General features: G+C 39.0%; 1 protein-coding gene across 1 annotated transcript in view; it reads left to right on the forward strand.

Annotated features, from left to right (window-relative positions):
- SPATA16 (spermatogenesis associated 16) overlaps positions 1-26,408 on the forward strand; it is a 287,397-nt gene that overhangs the window by 173,778 nt on the left and 87,211 nt on the right. Inside the window, exon 4 of the mRNA XM_066347709.1 lies at positions 24,800-24,884. Within this exon, the coding sequence (XP_066203806.1) occupies positions 24,800-24,884 (85 nt within the window). The remainder of the gene's footprint in view (positions 1-24,799; positions 24,885-26,408) is intronic.

The following is a 26,408-nucleotide window of genomic DNA, read 5'->3' on the forward strand; positions in this document are numbered from 1 at the left end:
GAAAAATTTGGCTCAGGCTTTGTAATGAAAACTTTATAATTTTTACTCTACATCTCATATGATTTTAATTTCTCCATGCCTTATCCACCTGTGAACACAAACCAAAGTATAATAATAGTAATAATTCAATATATTAGCTTATATCTCCACCTACATAATCTGAGACTTCACTTTTCCCCCAGATTACTTGAGACTCACACACATTCCAGAAAAGGATAAAGTAGGATATCATGATATAAGGAGGTTAGTTTTTAAGATCAGCTTCTAAGGCAAGCATATGGTTGTGTGTATGTACAAATATGCTAACAAAAACATATAATTGTAATGTTTGGTGTATAATTTCATAGGGATATTATATTCATAAATTTTTACTCAAAGATTTCTCTGCTTTGAAGTTTTTCACAAATTAATGAAGATTTTGTTCTGTTGCTCCTCCCTGATCATTGTCATCATTCTGCCTCTCATAAATGACTTTATCAGTCTCATTCTTCCTTAGCCTTCAATTAATTATCTCAGTTTTTTTCTATAAGGCCTGAAGGACCACCCACTTATCTGGCAGATGTTTGATTTCTTTGCCATTAATCAGGGAAAACTTTTAACTAGCATCATTCTCCCTTTTTAAAAATAGGTTTAAAACTTGCAATTATTATTGCTGATTTGACTGACTCCATTCTTTGCCTCTGGGCTTAAGCTTATTGAAAAAAATGTGCGCTATTTAAATTTCCACTTTCCCTTTTGCATTATCATTGATACCTGTATTTTGAAATCCAACTAGGTTAAATGCCTCTGTAATGTCCCCTTGTTGTTACTGGGCTTCTGTTTCAGTCTTAACCTCTGGGTTCCTCACCAAGGAATTGGGAACAGGCCCCAAGTCAGGGAAGGGGTGCCTAAGGGAAGTCTCTCTCTGCCAGTATAGTCTGAATACTCTCTTAAGGATCTCATAACATTCTTTTCATAGGTTTTTTGTGTTCTGAGTATAACTGCTCAAAAGAATATCTTTGTGTCTTGAGTCTCTATTAATCGACTTCCATGTGTAAGATTTTTGCTTTCCTCAAACATGTCCTGTAAAGTCCAGGCCGTGGCAGTTGATTCCTAAATCCTGTTTCTCTCTGGGACACAAATGACCACATTGTCTCTTCAGGGATTGCAAGCCCAGCCCTTTGGTGGGAAGAGTCGTTTCCTGAGTCAGAAAGAATAGAAATAGATTCATTTGTTCAGGGCCTTGAGACCTCCCATGTCTCACATTTGATCATCCCCAGGCTAGTAGAAACATCTCAGAAGCACATTAATGGATTAAGCAAAGAATAAAATTTTCTAGATACACACATCAGGGTGGGGATTAGAGGAGAGAAAGGGGCATAAGGAGGGTGGGGGAGGCTAGAGGGAGACAGTAAATGGTTAAGTAGGGAGACTTGATTTGGGAAGGTGAACACGAAATGCAGTATGCAGATGATGTATTATAGAATTCTGCACCTGTACCTGTATAATTTTATTAACCAATGTAACCCCAATAAATTCAATAAAAAACTTTAAAAAAAGAAGTACATTATGAGTTGCTATTAAATCTCCTCTACCCAGAATCAAGTGGATTATATGGGTGCAGTAAGAGCACCGTCTCCCTTACACTCACCACGAACATTTACCTTTATACTGTATCCAGTCCCCTAGACCTCACTCCCCGCGCCAACCCTGGACACATTCTAGGCCTCACATCCACCAAGGGACACACTTATTCTTTTCAGGTTTTTGGCAAAGTTATAATTCTGTTAAGAACTTTTGCTGCACAGTCTACTCCTCTGTGAACTGGTATAGTTTGTTTCTTTATGCCTAAAGAACTATTTATTTCTTTTCTTAAAAAATACTCACATGAGCCTGACCAGGCGTTGGCACAGTGAATAGAGCATCGGACTGGGATGTAGAGGACCCAGGTTCGAGACCCCAAGGTCGCCAGCTTGAGCGCAGGTTCATCTGGTTTGAGCAAAGCTCACCAGCTTGGACCCAAGGTCACTGGCTTGAGCAAGGGGTTACTCGGTCTGCTGAAGGCCCGCAGTCAGGGCACATATGAGAAGCAATCAATGAACAACTAAGGTTTCTCAACGAAAACCTGATGGTTGATGCTTTTCATCTCTCTCCATTCCTGTCTGTCTGTCCCTATCTATCCCTCTCTCTGACTCTCTCTCTGTCTTTGTTTGAAAAAATAATAATAATACTCACATGAAAAAGTAAGTGCCAGGTGGTATCACTTGCAAAATTAAAAACACAAATAATAAGAAAAACATCATGCAAACTGCAGTATAGGGGAAAAAAGAGCATCATCTCTGTCTATGTTAAATCCCCTTCAAGCAAACATCTAAATAAACAAATAGATGTTGAACTGTGCCCCAAAAGAAAAATAAAAGTTTCCTAAAATCAATATCAGGAACCATGTCAAGGATGCAAAAGCTTCTCCTATAAGTGAAAGGGTGATTACCTTGTAAATTCAACATTGTCCTGTTAGAATCTAACATCTGGTTTTTAAAGCCTTCTATGTATTGTCCCAAAACTTAATAAAACAGATACTACTGTGCTTGTAACCTGCACTAGTAAGTGCTCAATAAATAGTTGTTTGCAACTCTATAGCTTTTTTCTCAACTCTGTAGCTTTCCTTGTGCTATTCAGATCTGGATGGAATCCCTCTTTTTTCTTCTTCTTTTTGACAATATTTGCGTTGTATTCTCATCTAAAAAGCAGTGTATAGAAATGTTACTTTATGTTCGAATAGTCATCTGTGTGTGTTGGGTAATCTGTGTAGTAGTGAAAATACATCTTAATGTTTATTAACCAAACTTTTGATTCTAATCTATAAAGTGAAAGCTACAAAATGAGCATTTGGAAAGCATAAAAATCAGGATTCCTATTGATTCCATCTCCTGATAAATTCTGTAAGAAAGTTATTCAGTAAGTGTGTGTTGAGGATAAACATATGTTTCTAGAAAAATAAATATCTTTATAGAAGAAAGAGTGCACATATATATTTTTTTCCATAGAACTTTTGGTCAGAGAAAATGCTAACTATTATTTAATTGGAATTTATTGCATCCTGCTATATAATCAGCTTTTGCCAGAAAGGAAGAATAGAAGAAGCAGAAAATCAGATTTCTTGCAATCCTTCTATGGCTGAGATAACCAATTCTCTTTAGAGAGAGTATTACAGAGGTATATTTAACTGTGGAGGATGGCTGTGCAGCACACATTTGTGCTTTAACACATCTCCCCTCAGAGAGAAATAGGAAACCACATTTTAGATCACCTAAACCATGCCAGTTCTGATAGTGAAAGGGGCCTCAGGACAACAGGCCAAGACGAGGACTGTCTTGGTAAAACTTAGGTGTATGTTCACGCTAAGCATGAGGTCAAGAATTAGGACATCTCCATGCTGACCACTCTCCCCTGAGGTTTTCTCCTGATCAGAACAACCTTTTAAAAATACTCTCAAGGCCCTGGCTGGTTGGCTCAGCGGTAGAGCGTCGGCTTGGCGTGCGGGGGACCCGACTTCAATTCCCGGCCCGGGCACATAGGAGAAGCACCCATTTGCTTCTCCACCCCCCCTCCTTCCTCTTTGTCTCTCTCTTCCCCTCCTGCAGCCAAGGCTCCATTGGAGCAAAGATGGCCCGGGCGCTGGGGATGGCTCCTTGGCCTCTGCCCCAGGCGCTAGAGTGGCTCTGGTCGCGACAGAGCGAAGCCCCAAAGGGGCAGAGCATCGCCCCCTGGTGGGCAGAACATCGCCCCTGGTGGGCGTGCCGGGTGGATCCCGGTCGGCGCATGCGGGAGTCTGACTGTCTCTCCCCGCTTCCAGCTTCAGAAAAATACAAAGAAAAAAAAATACTCTCAAGGTGTTTATCCATCAAGGCAGCCTAAGCAAAGTGGAAAAAAAGCTCACAGACACAGACAAAGGTGTGATGATTAGGGGTGTGGTGATTATGGGAGGGGGCAGTAGAGTGTAGGGAGATAAATGGATTAATGAAGGAGATTTGACTTGGGGTGGTGAACACATGACGTAGAATACAGATGATGTGTTATGGAATGGTACACCTGAAACCTATGTACTTTTATTAACCAATGTCACCCAATGAAGTCAATTTTAAAATAAGGCAACCTAAGGTGGAAAGAAAGATGAAGGACAGAGGACCTAGAGGAGGTGGAGACTGCTTTATTTTTCTTTTCCATTCTCCTCCTGCTCCTTACTGTTTCTCTTTTGAATATTCTAGTTCTTGGATATCTGTGATTGCTAGTTATGCATGTTTTGGCCCCGGTGTTTGTGCTGGGTGATGTTATCAGTCTCTTCACTAGTCTCTATACTAGACTACCCACCCTGGTCCAAACAGAAAGGAGGATCAGGATCACCTACACTGGCTCCTTCTTCAGGAGGCCTGGGAAAGGCAGTTTCTCTTGGACACGGACTGGCTAACCCCATCACTTCATTCACAATGGGCAAGGGTTTTGCACTTTTATTCAACTACCCACACATAAACTCTGTGGTCAACATCTTTGCATATCCTTCCAGCCTCATACCACAGTGTCTTCCAGGAACTAATTAGTCAATAGCTTTTGGTTAAATGTATAAGTGAATGAATGAGGTGGTATCTGTGACTAAAGACAGAAGAATATAGCTAATGGATAACAACTACTTTTACCCTGCCCTAACTACAGAAAAATATTCCCAAAGGAGCATAAAAATCCCCGTCTCTACTCCACAGTTTGCTTTCCTCATGCACATTTTTCTTTCTGGAGGAATAAATCTCAAAATACTTAATGTAATTCAGTGGAAAATTTGGTTTCATATATAGAATCTCATTTTAATTTCAACAGCACATCTGTGCCTCCCTTCATTTAACAAATCATCAGCAAATATTTATTTACCAGTTACTATGTGCCAGTCACTAGATGCTTGGGGACAGAGCAATGAGCAAACCTTCACAAACAGCTGTCCCTGTGGATCTTTCAATTGTTCATTCATTTGGTAATAATGTAGCAAGTCCCTACATTTTGCAAGTCTCTGATGAATTCATAATGATGAATTAGATGTAATCCTTACCTGCCACAAAATAATACTATACCAGAGATGCCTTTAAAGAATATTACCAATAGCTATTCTACAAGGGAGAGTTAAAGGTTTCTCAGAGAAGACTCGTAAGCATTTTATCATAAGGTAGAAGACAAGAACATTTGAGTAAAATAAGAGCTAAATAAAGCTTTACTGAGAATGCGTCATTCTCATTGAAGGCTCACAAAACTACAGTGCATATATTAGTTACAAGCTTCTATATAACTTTTTAAATGCAAGGAAAGAATTAATAACAATGAGAAAATCAATACACTCAGTCTAAATAAGCCTGTTTGGATATAAGCCTCTCAATGAAGCAATGTGTATTTCATTTTCCTAATATCAGTATTAGTGCCTGGGCAGAATAATAATTTGCAAGCTAATACTTACTTAGTGCTTCTCAAGTGTCAAGAACAGCTCAATGTGCATTCCATGTAATAGAACACTTCATCCTTCTGACAGTCCTATCAGGTTGGCAGCTATTATTATCTATATGGTAATATTAAGAAACTGAGGCACATAAAGGTTAAGTAACTTGTCCACATTCATACAGAGAGCAAATGGCAGAGTTAGATTCAAATAAAGCAGTCTAGCTCCAATGTCTGAGTTCTCCATCCCCACAGCGATATGGCTTCTCTGTTAATCTGATAAAAATAATTTCTTCCAAATTATTAATGAACAATAATCCCTTTAGATTAAATACAAATGTGAAATACCATTTAATACCTCAGCCTAAAGAAGTGACTAATGTGTCATTTATGGCACTTCAAGTCATTGAGGGGAACATTTTGGGGCAGGGGACTTTTTGATGCATTTTGAATTGCCTATTTATTTCTAAATGTACTGTTACATTGAAAATTTTAGAAACAGAATGCATATGCTTAAATGAACGAAAGTAATGAGAAAGGGAGAAGTTAAACCCTGTAATGCTGACCTGAGGCCAGATGAAGGTGAGTTGCACTGTGGGGATCTTTGGTGGCCAGAATACAGCAGAGAACATTGGAAAGAAAGAAAAGAGATACCAGAACAAGGGCATAAACTATTTATTTTATTTTATTTTATTTTTCAATTACAGTTTACTTTCAACATTATTTTGTATTAGTTTCAGGTGTACAGTGTAGCAACATGAACTATATAAAGAAGTCTGGAAAAGCAAAACTTGAACATATCATAATTTTGCCTGATGTCCACCTTGAATATATTTCACTCATAAAAGCCACCAAATGCTTATTTGATGCTTTTAAAGCCCTCTGTTCTCTTGGAAAAGTCAGTCAGTCCTCCCATCAGTGAGCTGTTAACTTGGAGAACAGACTCTTTATTGTATCTTCATGAAATTTTCACATGAAAAATTTTGTTTTTAGGGATGGTGGAGGTGATGGTGTTTTGTTTTTGTGGTTCTGCTATTTGGATTATATTGAAAATGCTAAATATAAAATTGTTTTAAATATCCATTCACCTTAGATCTCAAATGTCCCATGTCACGATTTTGATTATGTTAATAAGAAGACACTCCCCATACAACTGATCTGACCTTCTTTCACATCATTTCTATTTTTCCAGTAAAAGTACCAAGCTTTCCTGAGTTGAGACTATCTGACTCAACTTTTTTCCCCTCACATCTCTACCTTAATATTCAGGTTTCAAATTATTTTGCATATATTACTTATATACACATAACCCTCCAAATTATAGGCATTATTAAAATCATCTCCATTCTAGAAATAAACCACAGAATGTTAGGACTTGTCTGAGATCAAGCATATCATCAAAGAGTAAGAGGCATGACTGACTCTATGGCCATGGCCTTGGTTCAGCCTTCACATAGGACCAAGCAAACAATGCTTCCCCCTTTCCTTTGCTCTTTCCCTATTTGGTGCTCAGGTTAGTAACCCTCAGAGAACCTTTTCTAAGATACACATACTCTTTTTGGCATTGGACAGTCTTTTTCTGGCTTGTTCTTTTTGTCCCATTTGGGAACCAAAAATTTATCCTGCTCAAGACTGATAAGAAAAACGCTCTTGACAATATGGTCTCAACTAAAAAATGTTATGAAGTAAAACGCAACCTAAAAAATATTTAAAATCTGTTTCATCAACCTTTAAAGTGCCTATGGTTCCCTTTCAGAACCTCCATAAACAGTTCTGAGTGGATCTCAACCCCTCTTCATTCATGGGAAGTGAGTGAGGGTGTCTGGATTGTCAAAGTAACTGGCAAGCACTATTGGCAGATAGAGTGCACACCCAGAGATGTGCACTCCCACAATGCACAGGACAGTCCCACATGACACAACGTGTAACTCCTTACCTAAAAGTCACCACTATTGGGAAACACTGAAAATGAAACCTGCTTCTATTCCGTTGAAAATTTGGATGTTATTAAGCCACTTTACTCTTTTGTTTGGTTTTATTTTGTAAGGCCAGCAGCACTATCATGGCCATTCACATGCAGGTTCGCATTAGATTTGGACAGACAGTAATGAAACAATGGAGCCAAGAACTGGTGGGCCATTAGCTTTAATCCTAGCTTGCACCTGGTGGGCAAGAAATAGACACAGTGGGAAAACACTTCCCTTTCCATTCAGGGCTCCCAAAGCCACTGACTTATCCGAGTTTCCTAGAATCAAAGGTTTCTAACCTCACCAGTCCCATTCACTTCTGTTCCCCATCTCCTTCTCTCTACACAAACTGGCTTCTCCCTCAGCACTCCACCATCTTGGCTGCTTCTCCTGGCCTCCTCCACGTGGCCTTTCTCTGCTCTCTCCTCTAATGCTAATCTCAGGAACCGAGAGAGAGCAAGCTCCTGGTCTGCCCCATTTTATTGTACAGCTAGTACTCGACTTACGACCACGATTGGTTCTGACAGACCGGTAATAACACAATTTGGTCGTAAGTTGAGTAGGCTATATGTACAGTACTGTGAAATGATGTTATAAAAATCTTTAAGTCATATTTTATAATTTTCTTTTATTATTGTTATATATTATAATTTTCTTTGTTCATTTTATGCCATTTGTATCATCTCTACACCATTTTGTTTCTTATTTTTACATTTGTCAGGTTTAAGTAAAACACTGCATTACCAGTACAACTGGTTTAATATTTGCAAAGACAATTTCCTCTTGGTAGACATCTTGGGAGGGGTTTGATGAAAAATATCCAAGACACAAAACACAAATTGCTGTACCGAGTCTGGGATAACAGTTGAAACGGTGCACGCAGAGATAGTAGTGCTGCCGGAAGCTGGTCTGCACTGCTGTATGTCCAGCTGGGCAATGCTTGCACTGCCAGACGTGGAGCAGTCATGGCTAGCGATTGTGGTCGTAAAGTCGAATGGTGTAAGTTGCATATGTCGTAAGTCGATTTGTATAGAAATCAAAACCTTTAATCCAATATACAAACAAGGAAGTCTCTGATACAAAGTCACTTATCTGAGGCATAATGGGATTTCTCATGAGAGTGCACCACCCCACATCAAAAAGGATGGGAAAGGCTTAGTCTTAAAACTAAGCCTTAGGCTATAAGGATGATGCCTGCCCACAGCCTTGTCCCTCACATCCAATGCAAACTATAAGCAAGCAAACATATACATCATATTTGCAAACTTATTTGACCAATATATTTTATTAGAAAGCCTTGCATAAATGTTAAATGTATATCATTTCAGTAAACTGTATCATAAGTGGGTGTCTCCAGTTTGCCCTGAAAACCTCACCACAGTGTATGTATACTTTGGCTCTATTGGAAAATTGATTATGTCTTCAAAAAAAACCAGCCTACCATATTGAAGTCTGGCTATCATTCTTTTCTCCACACTCTTCCTCTTTATCTATAGGTCTCAGATTTTTGAGAAATAGACTGCAAAGTTTACAATTGTAGTCCAATTACACAATTTGCTAAATAATCAAGATGTTTTATCAACCTGTATAATCTCTTTATATTCTGAGACTTGCCCTACCCAATTATAGATCAAGAGATGAAATGACAAGTAATAAGACTGTAATTTTTCCTTATTTCTAGGGTGTAACAAGACAGTTCTGGCTACACGTGCTGTAAGCTGTTCCTCTGCTGTGAATGGGTTTATTTTCTGCTCTGTCTCTTCTTTCCAACTGCTTTACATTTCATATTGGCTGGAGAAACTTCTGGGATGAACTACTGAAAGTAAAATTAGATTCAGGGTTGCCTGTTTTTACACAACCAGACTCTCCTCTAGATTTTATCCCTCTTCCAGATGATCTTCTTTGTTTTTTACTAATCTTTTTCCTTCCTCTGACCCCACAAGAAATTGGATACTTGAGGATACTGTTCAAGTTTAGATTTTTACACATACAAAGGTGAGAGCGCCCTCTCCTGGTGAAGAAATGTTCCAAGGACGGGGCTCAATTTTCTGTCAAATGAGAGTGACCTGAAAATTTGGTGGAGCAGGAGACTGGTTACTGGCAGGAACATACCTTAGAAGAATGCTGCAAAAGGAAGCCCTCGAGAATGAGCACTGAGAAAACTTCTCGGGTTCATCAAGCTCCGTCAGCGCTCTTCGGAGGCAGGCTTCACATTATTTGATGTGATGCTGGTCTGTGATACATGTTAGGCTCCACCTAATGGTTGTACTGTTGGCTGCAGGCCAAATACACTATTGTTTTCTCATTATTTACAACTTCCTTGAGAATAAAATATTAGTTCATTTATCTGGAAATGGAAATAATTCAGTTTTAGCTTTTTTCTTTTCTCACAAGATCAATAGGATATGATAACTGGAAACTGTCCTTAGTGGCTGACTAGGTTCACCACAGGGCCTAGAATATTAACATATTTAAAGACTCAAATGCTTTATCACAAGTCTTTGTCATTTTACTGTCCTTAGGAATAGTAACAATAACTTGATTTCCTACTTGCTTACATTCACTGCCTAGTATAGTCTCACCTGTTGTCTTCCAAAACTCCTACAATGACTTCCCACTTCCGTTCTCCTTACCTTCAAAATGCATCTATTAAAGAGTTGCCAATGTTCTCTCTCTAAACCACAAAACTACTCCTGTCACTCTGTACTTAAAATCCAGAGCCTCCATGACTTCTCCCTGCCTCCCTTGCCTACTCTAAACTCGGTAAGATGGTCTGTTAGGGTTTCCTATTCTCCTCCCTTCTAACCTCTGCACAAAGTAATTTTCTGTTAATTCAACACTGTACTGTTAGAATCTAGCATTTAGCTTCTAAGGTCTTCCATGTATTCTGTGTTCAAGCCGCGTTTTATGCCTAGAATGCCCTTCTTCATCTTATTTTCCATTTGCTTGATTAAATTATTCTCATCATTTTGGGCTGACCTGGGTTCTCATCTCCTCTAGGTCTCTTTCCTGAACACACCAATCAACTCATTGTTGGGCGAATGGTTTATAAAATCAGTATTTTCTGGTTTTCTTCTCACTTTTATTGTTAAAGATGGCCACTGCTCTCACGTGGTGATGCTCTCATGTGATATAGCAAATTACCTTTCACGCTCGGGATGGGGCTTAGTTATGTTAATGTGTGCTGGAGGAAGGGGTTATCCCAGGGAAAAATTTTAAAGGGAGAAGCTAGGAGGCCATTTGGGAGGAGACTGCATTGTGGTAGGGAGTTGGAGCCCATATTATAGCAGGGCAGGGAGGCCACGTGGAAGAGACAGCCAAAATGGCAGAATGCTGAAGGAGAAGCCAGTTTGTGCAGAAGAAGGAGATGCGGAACAGAGGTGAATAAGGCTGGTGGGGCCTTTGATTCTAGGAAAGCCAGAAAGATTCTTCTGGCTGTGGAACTAGTGGAACAAAGAGTGGGTTTTGGTGCCCCATGTATTTTGCTTTTTACTCATTAGCTGGTATGAATCTAAGATAAAGGAAAAGCACCCACCAGTTTTTGGCTCCACTGTTTCTTTACTATTGATTCAAATCAAGCCTGAACCTGCATGGGCCAAGCGGCTGTGATGGTGGCCACAGCTACTGGCCTTACACTCATCTATGTTAGTGCCTATATATTATTTTTACTTATTGTGATATAGTTATCTTTGTGAATGTTCACATCCCCATTAGATATTAATTATAAGAAATAGCTTATTCGCCTGAGAATCTCCATCTTTGTAAAATAAATGAATTCATAAAGTATATATCTCTGAATTTAAGAAACCATGTACTCCACCCCTTTTAATGTCTATAGCTTCATCAGGACCGCAACCCCCATACCCTCTTCTTTATTCTGGAGAACAAGTGGGGCCAGATATCAAGGGCAGCGCTTATAAACCTTTGCCTAAAAAGCAAAGTAAAGACATCCCTAGAATATTCCAAGTACTCTCCGAGGCTGTCACTTTCCTGAAAGGTCCCTGAGAGGTTCTCTTCAACATGGAATCCAGATCAGCTGAGATTTTAACACTGAAATTTCCCATGTTACTCTCCCTGCCAAAAAGTCATTAATTGTTCCCCAACCTCTACTGAATAAAGTCCAAACTCATGTGCCTGAAATCCAAGGACCTTACTACATGTAATCTGTCACCAACATAATTTTCTAGCCTTCTCTCCCTCTCCTCTTTTATGCAAACCTTCTACCTCTTCTCAGATCCTGCATTCCACCTTTCCACCTTCATTGCCCTTACATGTTCTCTGTCCTTGGTAAAGTAAATAAATACATAAATAAATCCTTTTTCTTTATCATTACTTAAAAATAATGCTGAACATTTTTCAGGTCTCAACACTGAAATCAGCCCATTTGAGCAAAAATTAATCATTTTCCCTTTTAACATTCTATAGCACATATGTTCTGTACTTCTTAGTTAACATTGCATACTTAACACTTGCATAGTTCTTTATAATTGTAAAACTGCCATCTATTTTGATTATTTTTATCAAATATAGCTGTCATATCAATAGTCAAAAATTGGCAGCTCATGGATGTCAGCATTATATGCTCATATTTCTCACCATGCCATGAATTAAAATCTTGCTTATCGTAATAAACATAAAGACTTGTTGGTAATTTTGATAGCCTCACTGTTGGGCTACACATAGAAAAAAACAATAATCAAAACTAAAATCAAAGCTTCATTTCTGAGATGAATCTTATTCATCTTGACCTCTTCAACCAGACATATATTTTCTATAGGAGTGATAACACATCTTTTGATATGGCCAGGAAAAGAAACGTTGGCTGTGTCAGATTAATAAGCCAAACTAAGAGAAGACAAGAGCAGACATGTCTGAGAGTGCGACAAGCATGGGATGGGGATAGGAGGAAAGGACCAGGCATTAATAGGCAATAATAATTAACTCCCTATCTATTTAATCAACCACAGCACAGGAGTATAGTTTTTAGATAGTGCACCTGTGATCAACAGTTTGGCAATAAATTAGATCAAGGATGTCCAAAGAAAGATAACAGCACCTTGTAAAATATGCACTGAAAGACAATGACAATATGTAAGTAGTACGGAATCATGGTCAAGAAGCCAAAATTTGATGACAAACATATTTGCTTGAATCTTGATTCTGACACTGACATTTTTCGTAATCACTCAGCTTAGTTTCCTTATTTCATATCTTGGTTTTAAGAATTAAATGAGGCCCTGGACAGTTGGTTAAGTGGATAGAGCATCAATCTGGCATGCAGACATCCTGGGTTCAATTCCCAGTCAGGGCACACATGAGAAGTGACCATCTGCTTCTCTTCCCTTCTCCCTCCCTCTTCTCTCTCTCTTCCCCCCTTGCAGCCAGAGGCTTGACTAATTGAGATTGGTTTGAGCGTCTGCCCCAGGTGCTGAGGATGGCTCAACTGGTCTGAGTGTCAGCCACAGGCACTAAAGACAGTTTGGTTGATTCAAGTATGGGCCCCAGACAGGGGTTGCCAGGTGGATCCAGGTCAGGTTGCATATCAGAGTCTGTCTATCTACCCTCCTATCACTTTAAAAAAAAATTAAATGAGATGTAAAAGCACTTACTATATACATGGTAATCATTCAGTAAATATTAATTGCTGTTATAAATAATAATACTATTATTGTGGTTGTTTGTTGATATCATTTGAGAATATAAGGATAGGCAATATTTGAAGTTGGCACTGAGGATGGCTCCATGGCCTCTGCCTCAGGTGCTAGAATGGCTCTGGTTGCAGCAGAGCAATGCCCCAGATGGGCAGAGCATCACCCCCTGGTGGGCATGCCGGGTGGATCCAGGTCGGGCGCATGTGGGCGTCTGTCTGACTGTCTCCCCGTTCCAGCTTCGGAAAAATACAAAAAAAAAATAGAATTAGTAATTAGGCAAAGAAAAAGACTTGTTACAAAAGTTCAAAGACCAAACTATACCTTCCTCAATGTTCATCAACTACAAAATGATGGACCCATAGCACTGTAGGGCTATGGGTCCTACACCCATGTCCTGATGAACATTAAGTGACTAAGAGTTGGAGTGGGAGGAGAGGATGACCAAAACAAGGCACAATAAAGCAGATATAAATCATTGAGCACTGTATTCATCTTAGTTCCCCAGGGAAGCAGATTAATAGCAGAGATATATAAATATGGAATTGGCTTATGTGTTTATGGGAGCTGGGAAGTTGAGTCCAAAGGCAGGAGAAAACTGATGTCCCAGTTCAAAGACAATCAGAAAGCATATTCTCCCTTGCTCAGCTTTTTGTTCTCTTCATCCCTTCAACAGGTTAGATAAGTCACAATCACACTGGGGAGGGCAATCTTCTTTACTCAGTCTATAAATTCAAATGCTAATATCATCCAAAACACACTCACATATACACCTAGATTTATATTTAATCAAATATCTTGGCAAATTGTAGTGCAGCCTAGTTGACACCAAAAAAATTGAAACATCATAGGCACCTAATGACACATTTATCAGGTTATCTGGGAGGCATTGTAATGGTAGGCTTCTGTGGCTGATGGTTGAGAATAGCACTGCCAGTAGGAGGCCAGTGTTGCTGGAGATGTTCTAGATGATTCAGTACAGTAGACACTAGCCACATGTAGCCACTGAGCACTTGAAATGTGCTTGAGTCCCTGAGAAGCTGAATTTTTTATTTTAATTCATTTAAATATAATAGCTACAGGCCCTGGCTGGTTGGCTCAATGGTAGAGCATTGGCCTGGCGTGCAGGAGTCCCGGGTTCGATTCCCGGCCAGGGCACACAGGAGAAGCGTCCATCTGCTTCTTTACCCCTCCCTCTCTCCTTCCTCTCTGTCTCTCTCTTCCCCTCCCACAGCCGAGGCTCCATTGGAGCAAAGTTGGCCCGGGTGCTGAGGATGGCTCTATGGCCTCTGCCTCAGGTGCTAGAATGGCTCTGGATGCAATGGAACAATGGCCCAGATGGGCGGAGCATTGCACCCTGGTGGGCATGTTGGGTGGATCCTGGTCAGGCACATGCAAGAGTCTGTCATACTGCCTCCCCGTTTCCAACTTTAGAAAAATACAAATATATATATTATAGCCACAGATGGCTAGTGATAACTATATTGGATGACACAGATCTAGGAAAAAGGTAATAAAGAAGTAAACCAACCAGTAATTACAAAATGTGAGGCTTATGCAAGAAAAGGGTATAGTTCTGGTCCAAATGGTAGAACTTATTTAGGTAGAGAGGTCAGAGAAGGCCATATTAAAGAGATCATCAAAGTTTAAGCTAAAGCCCAAAGGTGCAAACATTGAGAAGGAGAAGCCAGATGAAATATTGAAGGAATAAGTTTCAGGCAGAAAGAACCACATACACAATTGCCCCAAGGTAGAAAAATTCTTATTCGCTTCAGCAACTGAATAAGCCCCACTAAACTGGAGAGTGATGGAAAATGTGTTGATGAGGAAAACAAGGGCAGCTTTCTACAAGAATAATGGACCGCAGTGGGAGCTTGGATTTTATCTGTGGGAATTTACATTTAATTTTTTAAAAGAACATTGTGGCTGATTGCTGTGTGGAAAATATGGGAGCCTTCAAAAAGATGCCGTGTGTGTGTGTGTGTGTGTGTGTGTGTGTGTGTGTGCGCGCGCGCGTGCGTGTGTTTGCTTAAGTGAGTTTGCATTTGGCTCCCCTGGTCAAAATATAATATAGTGGGGGGGGGGGTGAAGGAAGGTATAGGGGAGATCAATGGTGATGGACGGAGACATGGCTTGGGATGGTGAACATGCAGTACAGTGTACAGACGTGTTGTAGAATTGTGCTCCTGAAACTTGTATACTTTTGTTAACCAGTATAATTCCAATAAATTCAACTTAAAAAACATCTGAAAAATTATCAGCACGTATTTGTATTCAAAAATAACTCACATTTTTCTTTAATATTAATTTATCTAAATTTAATGGGCATGATTTATATGTGTTCTTGAGCATCTTTAAATACAGGAGAAAGGAAATAACCTTTTAAATATGTTGATAATGAGGAAGAATTCCATAGTTACAAATATCCAATAGACATTCTTAAGAATTGTCTACACCAGTTACATAAATGAAATAGCTGTGTGCAAAGACAGAAGATTATTCTTAGACTCCTAAGAGAGGTCAATTTCCCACTGCAGAAGAAAGAGCAGAAGGAACTTAAACAAATTGGAAAAAAAAATCACAAAACTGACTAACGTCTAGAAAAAGAGACCCATGGAGAAAAACTAAAGCAAATAAGGTTAATTAATGAACCTAAGGAATGGTGAGGACATGTAAAACCCCTAGTCAGAGGGTGAGGTCTTCATGAATTGTGTTTTTACTCGGGAGAGAACTGAAGCCTGCAGCCTAAGACCACAGAAGATGCTATTTATGGCCATGACTCTCTGGAATCAGTGAAGAAAGCAGAGTGATGTTCTCCCATGGAGAGTTTTAAAATAGAATAGAGTCTCATCAGTCTCATTTGAAAGGTTTAAGTGTGATCCTTCCAAAAGGCAAGGTGATGAACAGAATGACTTCACAAAATCCCAGTCAGTCAGCCTGGTGAGACCACACAGCTGACTGTGTACTGTAATTTTCTCTTGTTTACCCATATCTTATTGTTTTACACCACCATGTGGCCACATGGAGTAGACTGTTATAGATGTTGAATCTGAACATAGGCCTGGAGAAATATCAATAGCGTATTCTCATACCCCTAGAATTGCAGTCTGTTTTAAAATATTCGATGTGTGAAATCACCTTCCATGAATATCTTTATACATCATGATCTTTTTATTGTATTTGGAAAACAAAACTAGTACCTATCTTATTAATAATGTCAAATTATTTTATTGTGCAATTGTCATTCTATAGGAATGGGATTTGAGTCACAATATGCCCAGTTCATGACATAGAAATCTATTTCTTTGAAGCACATACACTTAAAAGCCAGATTCTGAACTTCTTAGTCTTAACAAATATATTAAGTAAATTAAATGTGATTTCAGTAACAATTTTATAAAATGAATTCAAGTATAGCATCAGAAGAATAGGTTTGCTTGCAGAGGAATAATAATTATTGACACATGATTGAAGACATCATGGCAAAACAGAGACCCAGCAGATTAAGCCAGCATGCTCCTTGGTGCCTTTCCTCTATAATTTATGTAATAAATATATCTCCATCCATTAGCATTTATTAAGCTTTCATGTGACTTAGTGTTACATTGGATTCTCTATTGGACAAATTCAATGGACAAAGTCTACCCCTTCACTCCACTCCCAAACCAGCTCCACTACAAAAGCATCTGTCAAATATGGACAAGAAGGTGGCCCTAGTGCCAGGCTGCTTATGTAACTCTGTAGTCCTCAAGTTCTTTGTAACAAGAAATTATTTTTTTTTTAGTTTAAATAAATAAGATAATGTTTGGTCATTAGGTGAACAAATATTTATTGTGTGGCTACCACTCTCCTGGGCACAAACACTCCTGTTTGGTGTCCATAGGGTCTCATAACTATTCAACCCTGCCGTTGTTACACAATCACCAGTCTTAGATAGTACATAAACAATGCACAAGTGAGTGAGCATTGCTGTATTCCATTAAAGCTTTATTTACAAATACAGATTGCAGACCAAACTTGACCCACAGGCCATAGTTTGTCGAACCCTGTTCATAGAGGAAGACTGCAACAACACTACCAAAACTGACAATGATAAAATAAACACTACGTGGATTACTGAAAAGTACTGTGGGAAAAGTAAAAAGCAAGCATATGGATAATATTGCAGGGTGACAGTGTAGTCCTCCCTGAGAATATATCACCTCGAAAGACCTGAAGTAGGTGACCAAGACAGGTGAGGGGTCTAGAAAAAGAACATTCCAGAACGAGAACGAACAAGTGCAAAATCTTAGAGGCAAGAGTGTACCTGTCCTTTTTGTGGACAGTAAGATGCACAGTTTGCTTGGAATAGAATAAGTGGGAAAAAAGATCAGAGAAGCAACATGTGGCCAAGTGGAATAAGTCTCAAATGTCATTTTAAAGACTGGTTTCTACTGTGGGTGAGATAAGTAGGCTTTGCAGTCTTACGCATAGCAGTGACCGACTCCAGTACATTAATTTTAATGTGCTTGTTCTGTCTGCTGTGATGAGCATGGACAGATGAGGAAGCAAGGAATCCAGTTTGAAAGTTGCTGCAGTAATCAAGGTGAGACATGATGGACCAGATGGTAACACTGGAGGTGGTGAGAAGTGGCAGGATGCAGATATAGGTTAAAGATAGCCTGACCAGAATTTTATTTGAGTTGGATAGGAAATGTGAGAGAAAGAGAGGACTCAGTGATGACTCCAAGATTTTTTGACTGAGAAGTTGGATAGATGGAGAAAATGACTAGGAAGTGGGGAGGGGAAGTAAGGAGACTCAGCATCTCTGGTGTGGAAACATTAAGTTTGAAGTGCCTACTTAAGTAAGTATCTGTCAATGGTTCAGAAATAGCCAAATTAAATGAATAAATCACTGAAGTAATAGCAATTAGTAAAAGTTTATTGTACACACATCAAAAAGATAGTCTGCTAACTGGGAACACTCAAACCAAATCAAGGAATGAGGCTTGAGGGTGTAATGTTATAAAGCAACTGATCTAGAGCAAAAACAGAGATCACTTACTCTTTACAGTGATTGGTTATAAGATTAGAATTTTTTAAATGATAGGGAATTGGTCAATGGTAACCTTATATCAACCTTGATAAAGAATTGAAGTTTTGCTTATGATTTCCAAAGGCATAAGCAAGAAACGGCCCACCGTCAAGTTGGTCTTGCAAAATAAGCTAAATTAAGCTTCTCTTATATGACTAAACTGGTTTTATCTGTTCAAGGAATTTTCAAGGCTGATATCTGTTTTTGATTTTCACATATCTAACTAGAGATGTCAAGAAAGCAGCTTCTGTAAGAGTTTAGAGATCCCAGAAGAAGTTTACACTCAGGGTATAAATGAAAGAGTTGTCAACCCACTGATGATACTTAAAACCATGAAACTCATGACATCACTGAAAGATTGAGTACAGAAAGAAAGCGAAAGGGTCCAAGCACTGTGCCCTGGCCAATCCAAAGTTAGGAATCCAGGGACATGAGATATCAGCACAGGAAACTGAGAAGAGCCACCGGTGAGACAGGAGGGAAACCAGGAAGGGCAGAGCTGTGGAAGGCAGTGGGAAGTGCGTCCTGGAGGCGGGGCCAAGGTGCATCCCTTGCACCTGAGAGTGCAGGCAAAATAAAGACTGAGAATTGAACCATTGCACTGAGCAGCATGGAGACCCTTAGTAGCATTGACAAGAGCAGTTTCAGTAAGGTGGTGGAAAGGAGAACCTTGCTGGAGTGAATACAGGAAAGAGGAAAGAGAGAGATATTAGAGATAAAGAGTGTGTACAGCTTTCTCAAGAAAGTTTCTGTTTTGCTTGCTTGTTTGTTTGTTTGTAGAGAAGGAAAAAATTAAGATGGCCACTGGAAGGGATGTTTTGTTTTAAGATGCTAAGAACAGCATTTTGTGTACTGGTAAGAAAGCTCCAAAAAAAAAAAAAAAAAAAAAATGGGAGCAGGGGAAATTGAAAGAAAGAATAGAAACAAAAGAGAGAGAAAGAGGATTGCTGCAGCAGTTTCCATGGGTAGGCTCACAGGATGAGGTTGGTGCAGAAGTGTGGGTGGGTGGGGTTCACATTCTGCTATGCAAAGAGCTTAACATGGTGCTTAGCATTTATTAAAGACTCAAAACTGACAGATTAAAACATCCACTGTCAATAGAAAAGGCTTGGCTAATATGATCATGCAGTTCCCGTGCAGCTACAACATTCAGTAGATTAATGAAAGTAAGTTGGCCAGAATAATGACAATGAAACAAAAACATTTAGAAGCAACACTGAATCACATTGCTGAGCACCCAGGATACTGGCCTGAAGAGAACAGGGATGCCTGAAGGAAAGCAGGAAGAATAGGTTACAGCAGGGGTCCCCAAACTTTTTACACAGTGGGCCAGTTCACTGACCCTCAAACCGTTGGAGGGCCGGACTATAAAAAAAACTATGAACAAATCCCTATGCACACTGCACAGATCTTATTTTAAAGTAAAAAAACAAAACGGGAACAAATACAATATTTAAAATAAAGAACAAGTAAATTTAAATCAACAAACTGACCAGTATTTCAATGGGAACTATGAGCCTGCTTTTGGCTAATGAGATGGTCAATGTCCAGTTCCATATTTGTCACTGCTAGCCGTAACAAGTGATATGACGTGCATCCGGAGCCATGACGCATGCATCCCACGTCACCAGAAGTAGTACGTACGTGAGCGACGCTGCGCTTTGCGACCTCTCACTGACCACCAATGAAAGAAGTGCCCCTTCCAGAAGTGCGACGGGGGAGGGGGGGGGCAGATAAATAGCCTCCGGGGGCCGCATGCGGCCCGCGGGCCGTAGTTTGGGGACCCCTGGGTTACAGTTCACCTTAACACATGAGGTGAGTCTGCCAGAACCAGGATCCTTAGGTACTTGACTCCTTGTAAATGCTTTGAGTTGATTATAAATTCAGCATGATTTTTTTAAAAATGTCTCTTTCCTCACAAATATTGCATGGTATAATGTTAATTCCATGCTCTTTTCATGTTCTTCCACTGTTTTTCATACAGATTCATAAAGACTAAGCTGTAGGGCAGAACTAAGATGCGGAACCAGACCAGGGGCGGGGCGGTGGTTAAGACAGAGCTCCCGTTCCCGCTGGGAAGAAAGTGGGGTTGGAGCAACTACTGTCCCAGGGGTCCCCAAACTTTTTACACAGGGGGCCAGTTCACTGTCCCTCAGACTGTTGGAGGGCTGGACTATAAAAAAAACTATGAACAAATCCCTATGCACACTGCACATATCTTATTTTAAAATAAAAAAACAAAACGGGAACAAATACAATATTTAAAATAAAGAACAAGTAAATTTAAATCAACAAACTGACCAATATTTCAATGGGAACTATGCTCCTCTCACTGACCACCAATGAAAGAGGTCCCCTTCCGGAAGTACAGCGGGGCAGGTAAATGGTCTCAGGGGGCCGCATGTGGCCCATGGGCCGTAGTTTGGGGACCCCTGATCTAAACTGTGTCCCTAATATGAACACGGCTCTGTGCCAGGTATTAAAAGAAATACATGAGGCCCTGGCCAGTTGGCTCAGCGGTAGAGCGTCGGCCTGGCGTGCGGGGGACCCGGGTTTGATTCCCGGCCAGGGCACATAGGAGAAGCGCCCATTTGCTTCTCCACCCCCTTCCCCTCCTTCCTCTCTGTCTCTCTCTTCCCTTCCCGCAGCCAAGGCTCCATTGGAGCAAAGATGGCCCGGGCTCCTTGGCCTCTGCCCCAGGCGCTAGAGTGGCTCTGGTCGTGGCAGAGTGACGTCCCGGAGGGGCAGAGCATCGCCCCCTGGTGGGCAGAGCATCGCCCCTGGTGGGCGTGCGGGGTGGATCCCGGTCGGGCGCATGCAGGAGTCTGTCTGTCTCTCCCCGTTTCCAGCTTCAGAAAAAAAAAAAAATACAAAAAAAAAAGAAATACATGATACAGAGAAAAATATCTCTGCAAGCATGTAACTTTATAAAATCATATTTTGTTATTTAATACTAGTACCTTTTTTCTTTTTAAGATATTTATTGGGGTGAATTTGGTTAATAAGATTATATAGGTTTCAAGTGTACATTTTATGATACACGATCTTCATATTGTATTGTGTGCCCAGCACTCAAAGTAAAATTGTCTTCTGTCACCATATATATTTGACCCCTTTATCCTTTACTACCCCCAATCCCTTTTCCCCGGGTCACCACCATATTGTTGTCTGTGTCTGTGAGTTTTTATTTGTTTGTTTTTCTTATTTGTTTGTTGCTTTCAGTTTTATATCCCACATATGAGTGAAATCATATGGTTTTTAAATTTTTCTGTCTGACTTATTTTGTTTAGCATGATATTCTCAAGGTCCATCCATGTTGATGCAAATGGCAGTACTTCATCATTTCTTATGGCTGAGTAGTATTCCACTGTATATCTGTACCACATCTTCTTCATCCAATCCTCTATTGAAGGACGCTTCGGTTATTGCCATGTCTTGGTCACCGTGAATTGCTGCAATGAATATAAGGGTGCATATGTCTTTGCAAATAAATGTTTTTAAATTTTTTGAGTAGATACCCAAAAGAGGGGTTTCTGGGTCACATGGTTACTGTATTCTTAATTTTTTGAGGAACTTTCATACCTTTTTACTATTATAATAATTGTGCTTCACTGAGGGCAGGTAACAAATTTCAGTGAATCTTAATTCCTTGATTTTTTATTTTTCAATTACAGTTTATATTCTGTATTATTTTGTACTGGTTTCATGTGTAGAACATAGTGGTTAAACAATCATATACTTTATGGAATGTTTTCCCCTGATATTCCAAGACCCCCTGCCGCATACATAGTTATTACAATATTATTGATGATATACCCTATATGGTACTTTACATCCCTGTGACTATTTTGCAACTACCAATTTGTACATCTTAATCCCTTCATTTTTTTTTACCCAGTCTCAACATACTTTAGAAATGTGTCCCTTTGGAAAAAGACTTGACCCCATATATAATAAAATCATACTTAAGAATTTAGCAAATTGACATCATTACAGAAAAAGCAACTTTTAGAAAATAATAATAAAAATTATAAATGTACACTAGTATACTCAAAGCCAAAGTCAGAAACATTCAACAAGCAGACAGTCCTCCCTAGAAACCCATTATGGTGATCTATGTTCTTTTCTCACAATTGTTCCAATACAAAGACGACAGTCACTAACAGAATAGAAACTATCAATTTAGCTTTTATTCAATACTTAATTCAAGCCATTGGCTCTATGAGGCAGGATATCTTTTACATTTTTTGAATGTTTCAAAGTTGTAAAGCCTTTCCCCTGCCCGAACTCTACCCAGTAATTTTAGTACAATGCGTACATTGTCCCAGAAGAGAAAACAGTAAACTGAAATATTTAAGGGAGCCTGTGGCCAGACGGTGTAGAAGTTGGTTTCTGACTATTGACTGACAATTATACCAATGCTTGTCACCTGTTGCTCAACGTAGTGATTTGTTTATCTCAGAGTCCAACAAACTATGCCACACCTGGCCCTGCATATGTTTTTGGAAATAAAGTCTTATTGTAACACAACCCAATCGTTTGTTAATGCATTGTTTATAGCTGCTTCCGCAAGACAAAGCTGAGTAGTCAGGAGACCACATGCCCAGGAAGAGTTTGCCCACCGCTATTACCTCATGGCTGGTGTCCTGGTAAACAGTGTTTGTAGAGCCATATTAGTATTCTAGGGAAAGAGGAATCGGAATACTGTGTCAGTCATCACCTAAAGAGTACCCAAATTCCATAAATACTGTGTATGCTGTCCTTGAGAGTGAAAATTTTCATTGATTTTTTTCACTAAGATTTTTTTATTGATTTCCTCAATTCAGAATTTATTAAATGGATTTCTATTAGGTGACAGATACCTACCTATATATCAAGTAGGCTTCCTTTTTAGGTAGTAATGGGAAGAACATTTTCCCATGTGTTTCTGTCACAATGCAAATGTTTTAAATTTATTTTACTACTCTCTTATCTATGATAATTTTTAATTGAATTGATTGGGGTGGCACTGGTTCACAAAATCATACAAGTTTCAGCTGTACAGCTCAACAAAACATCACCTGCACATTGCATCATGCACCCAGAGCCCCGAGCAGGCCCTTTCGTCCCCACTTATCTCCCCCTCTGCCCACCTCCACCTGCTCCCCCAACACCCTTTCCCTCTGGCTGTCACCACACTGTTTTCTGGGTCTGTGTGTTTCCTATATGTATTTGTTTGCTTAAGCCCTTCACCTTGTTTCATCCAGCCCCCAATCTCCCTCCACTATGACAGCTTATAGTCTGTCCCATGTGTCCATGCCTCTGTTTCTATTTTGTTCACCAGTTTATTTTGCTCATTACATTCTACATATAAGTGAAATCATATGCTCTTTGTCTCTCTCCAACTGGCTTATTTCACTTAACATAATAAAGCTTGCTTGCTACCCCATACATATTCACATAACATCAGAACTCCCTAGCTCCCTTTGTCTTATTAAACTAGAGCTTTGAAAATATTTTAAAAATCTTAAAAGATTACTTTTTCTTACATTAGTATCATTTATTTTGAAATGTCAATTGACAGCTTCTTTCCAATAACACATGTGTGAAAAGAAAAATATTGAGCTGAATAATCCTCCAAATGGTGGTATTTTTTTCCATTGTTAATTTTTAAAGTCCTAATTTTTTTCTGTTCTGAGCAAGAATCTAAACATTTTAATTTTTTCAGCACAGTACTATTGCAGGTTTATAGCTGTTGTGCCTTAGAAACCTACATTTAGGGAAGGAAATTTTCTAATTCAATTTACAATGATGTCAAGAAACAACACATATCTGCAGGCAAAGATAAGGAAAACATTCAGGGGTAGCAATGATAGCTCTACTTAAATAAATAAACTTTTGGTACCAGTGATTAGGTACACAGGATTATTATATGTCTAATTGGCTAATGTGACAATTTGGAATTACTTCTAGTCACATTTAATTGGATTTGGAATCTCTAGAGAAAAGAAATAGAGAGGCCTAGCAGAGAAACAGTCGTAAAAGTAAACTGTTTTTCCAAAGGGTGCTAAGCAATGAATTAATATCCATTGTACAATAGTTTTAATATCCCTTCAGCTTAATAAGACTAATGCAGTGGTTGTATACACTAGATATTAAAATCAATTCAATTAAACACAAAATTTGGGGGGCAGAGGAGTGCTCGTTGAATTGGAAATTTTTTATTTTCAATTTTAAGGAAGCTAATTTAATCAGAGGTGAATGATCTTTAACTCAGGTAAAGCCTAAGATGTGCTTAAATATCAGTATATAATAGTTAGCTATAATACTCTGCTAGGTTTAAAGGCATTTTAGAGTCCATAAAATAAGTGTTCCTCTGCAAATGCTTTCAAGCTTAGTAAGAGGCAACCAAAACATTCTCTTACTGTTTTAAATACTATTCTTATATCGTACAAGCGAAAAATATATCTATTGTAGAAGATAAATGGCTAGTTGCTTCTCTTATAGTTTTAGTTTAGCGATTAAAAAAGATCTATATTCAATATTGTGCTTTATGCTTTAATATTAGTCTGATTAAATTTATACATAACAAAATCTTCTCCCTCAGTATTTATAAGTACTGCCTGCTATGATTTTCCTTTAGTCCTGGATACATTTTTAATCCTGTCCTTGTTCTTTAGGAGTGCCATGATTGCTGACTACATGTTCTGGCTCTTTGGAGGAAGTGAACAGTGTATCAGCAAGCTCATCAAACTGTATTGGCAGGTAAGAATTGATGTCTCATCTAGGGAGGAGGAGCCCATCTCATTTTTAGAACCGAAATCAAGGACTGGTGGTTGAAAGACTGCTGAAAAAGGCAGCTGTGGGCATGTCAGTCAGAAGGACACCACTCAATTGTAATTTAGTTATAGTGATGTAGGTTTTCTAAGGCTAATTTTAAGGACAAGATTTTAGGTTGTTAACCCTTGGCCCATACTTCAGTTTTACAACCCAAAATAAATTTTAGAGACCCCAGTAATTCTTATCCCAGGTGTGCTGCTATAATGACATGATCCTTTAAAATATGAGCTTTGTATTTTCATAGATTCTCTTTTATCTTTGATCTGTAAAAGCAAATGAAAGAAGTAATACCAATTACAAAATAAAAGAAAATGAAGAGATCGGTTGCATTTGCTGGGTAATATTTAGGATTTGGTATACTTAATCATACAAACTGTAGATCTTCTTTCTTATTACTCAAATAGCAGCAAAAATTCAAAATGTCAGTTAGGTGTTAAGAACAGAGTCATAATTTCTTAGAATTATAGGAAAATGTACAAGGTTAATCTCCTTCACAACATACAAATCTATTTTTGTTCTATTCTACCCCCACAAGTTGTCAATGACTTTCTGCTGAAATATATCCAAAATGATATATTTCAAATGAAACAACATTTAATTTGCTATTAAACGGCTTTCCTTGTTTAAAGTGAATTATTTCTACTCCCTTAAAACTTCCATCAAGTGGTTTTCCATGGGGTCACACTGACTAAATGGAAACTCATTTCCAAATGAATTTTTTTTCAAACAATTGAAAATCAACTATAAAAGCTACCTCCCTCCTCCATATCATCTGCTCTCTACATTATGTGGAGCTGTTGTTTTTTCTTTGTGGTTCAAGATGGTTTATGTTAATGGAGTATAAACCTTTGGAACAAAGTAGAATAAGATCTGCTAAAACACTAATATGCAAGTGAGAAATAATCATCAACAGATTTCTAATGCTTCCTGATTTTCCCCACATTTTCACTACTGTGTCTTGGCCCCTAATTTACTGTTTCTATCACATGTTATCTTCATTAGACAGTAGAGTATTAAAGTTCTAAGTAATTTGTGTCATTTCCTTGGAGCTCAATTTATCTATTATAAAAAGTAAAAATTTAAATTAGTCTTACTTATTGACATCTGTAACTGTTTTATTTTTTTAAGTTGATATTTAGGTAGATAAAATTTTCATCTCAAAAAATTATTAATTTGCAGCTCTGGTCAGTTGTCTCAGTGGTAGAGTGTCAGCCCTGCATGTGTATGTCCTGGGTTCGATTCCCAGTTAGGGCACACAGGAGAAGCACCCATCTGCTTCTCTACCCCTCCCCCTCCCACTTCTCTCTCTCTCTCTTACTGTCCTGCAGCCATGGCTTGATTGGAGTGAGTTGGCCTCAGGCACTGAGGATGGCTCCATGGCCTCCGCCTTAGGCACTAAAAAGAGTTCAGTTGCTGAGCAACAGAGCAATGCCCCAGATGGGCAGAACA

The sequence above is a fragment of the Saccopteryx leptura genome, chromosome 8 (assembly GCF_036850995.1).
Source record: "Saccopteryx leptura isolate mSacLep1 chromosome 8, mSacLep1_pri_phased_curated, whole genome shotgun sequence".
NCBI lineage: Eukaryota > Metazoa > Chordata > Mammalia > Chiroptera > Emballonuridae > Saccopteryx > Saccopteryx leptura.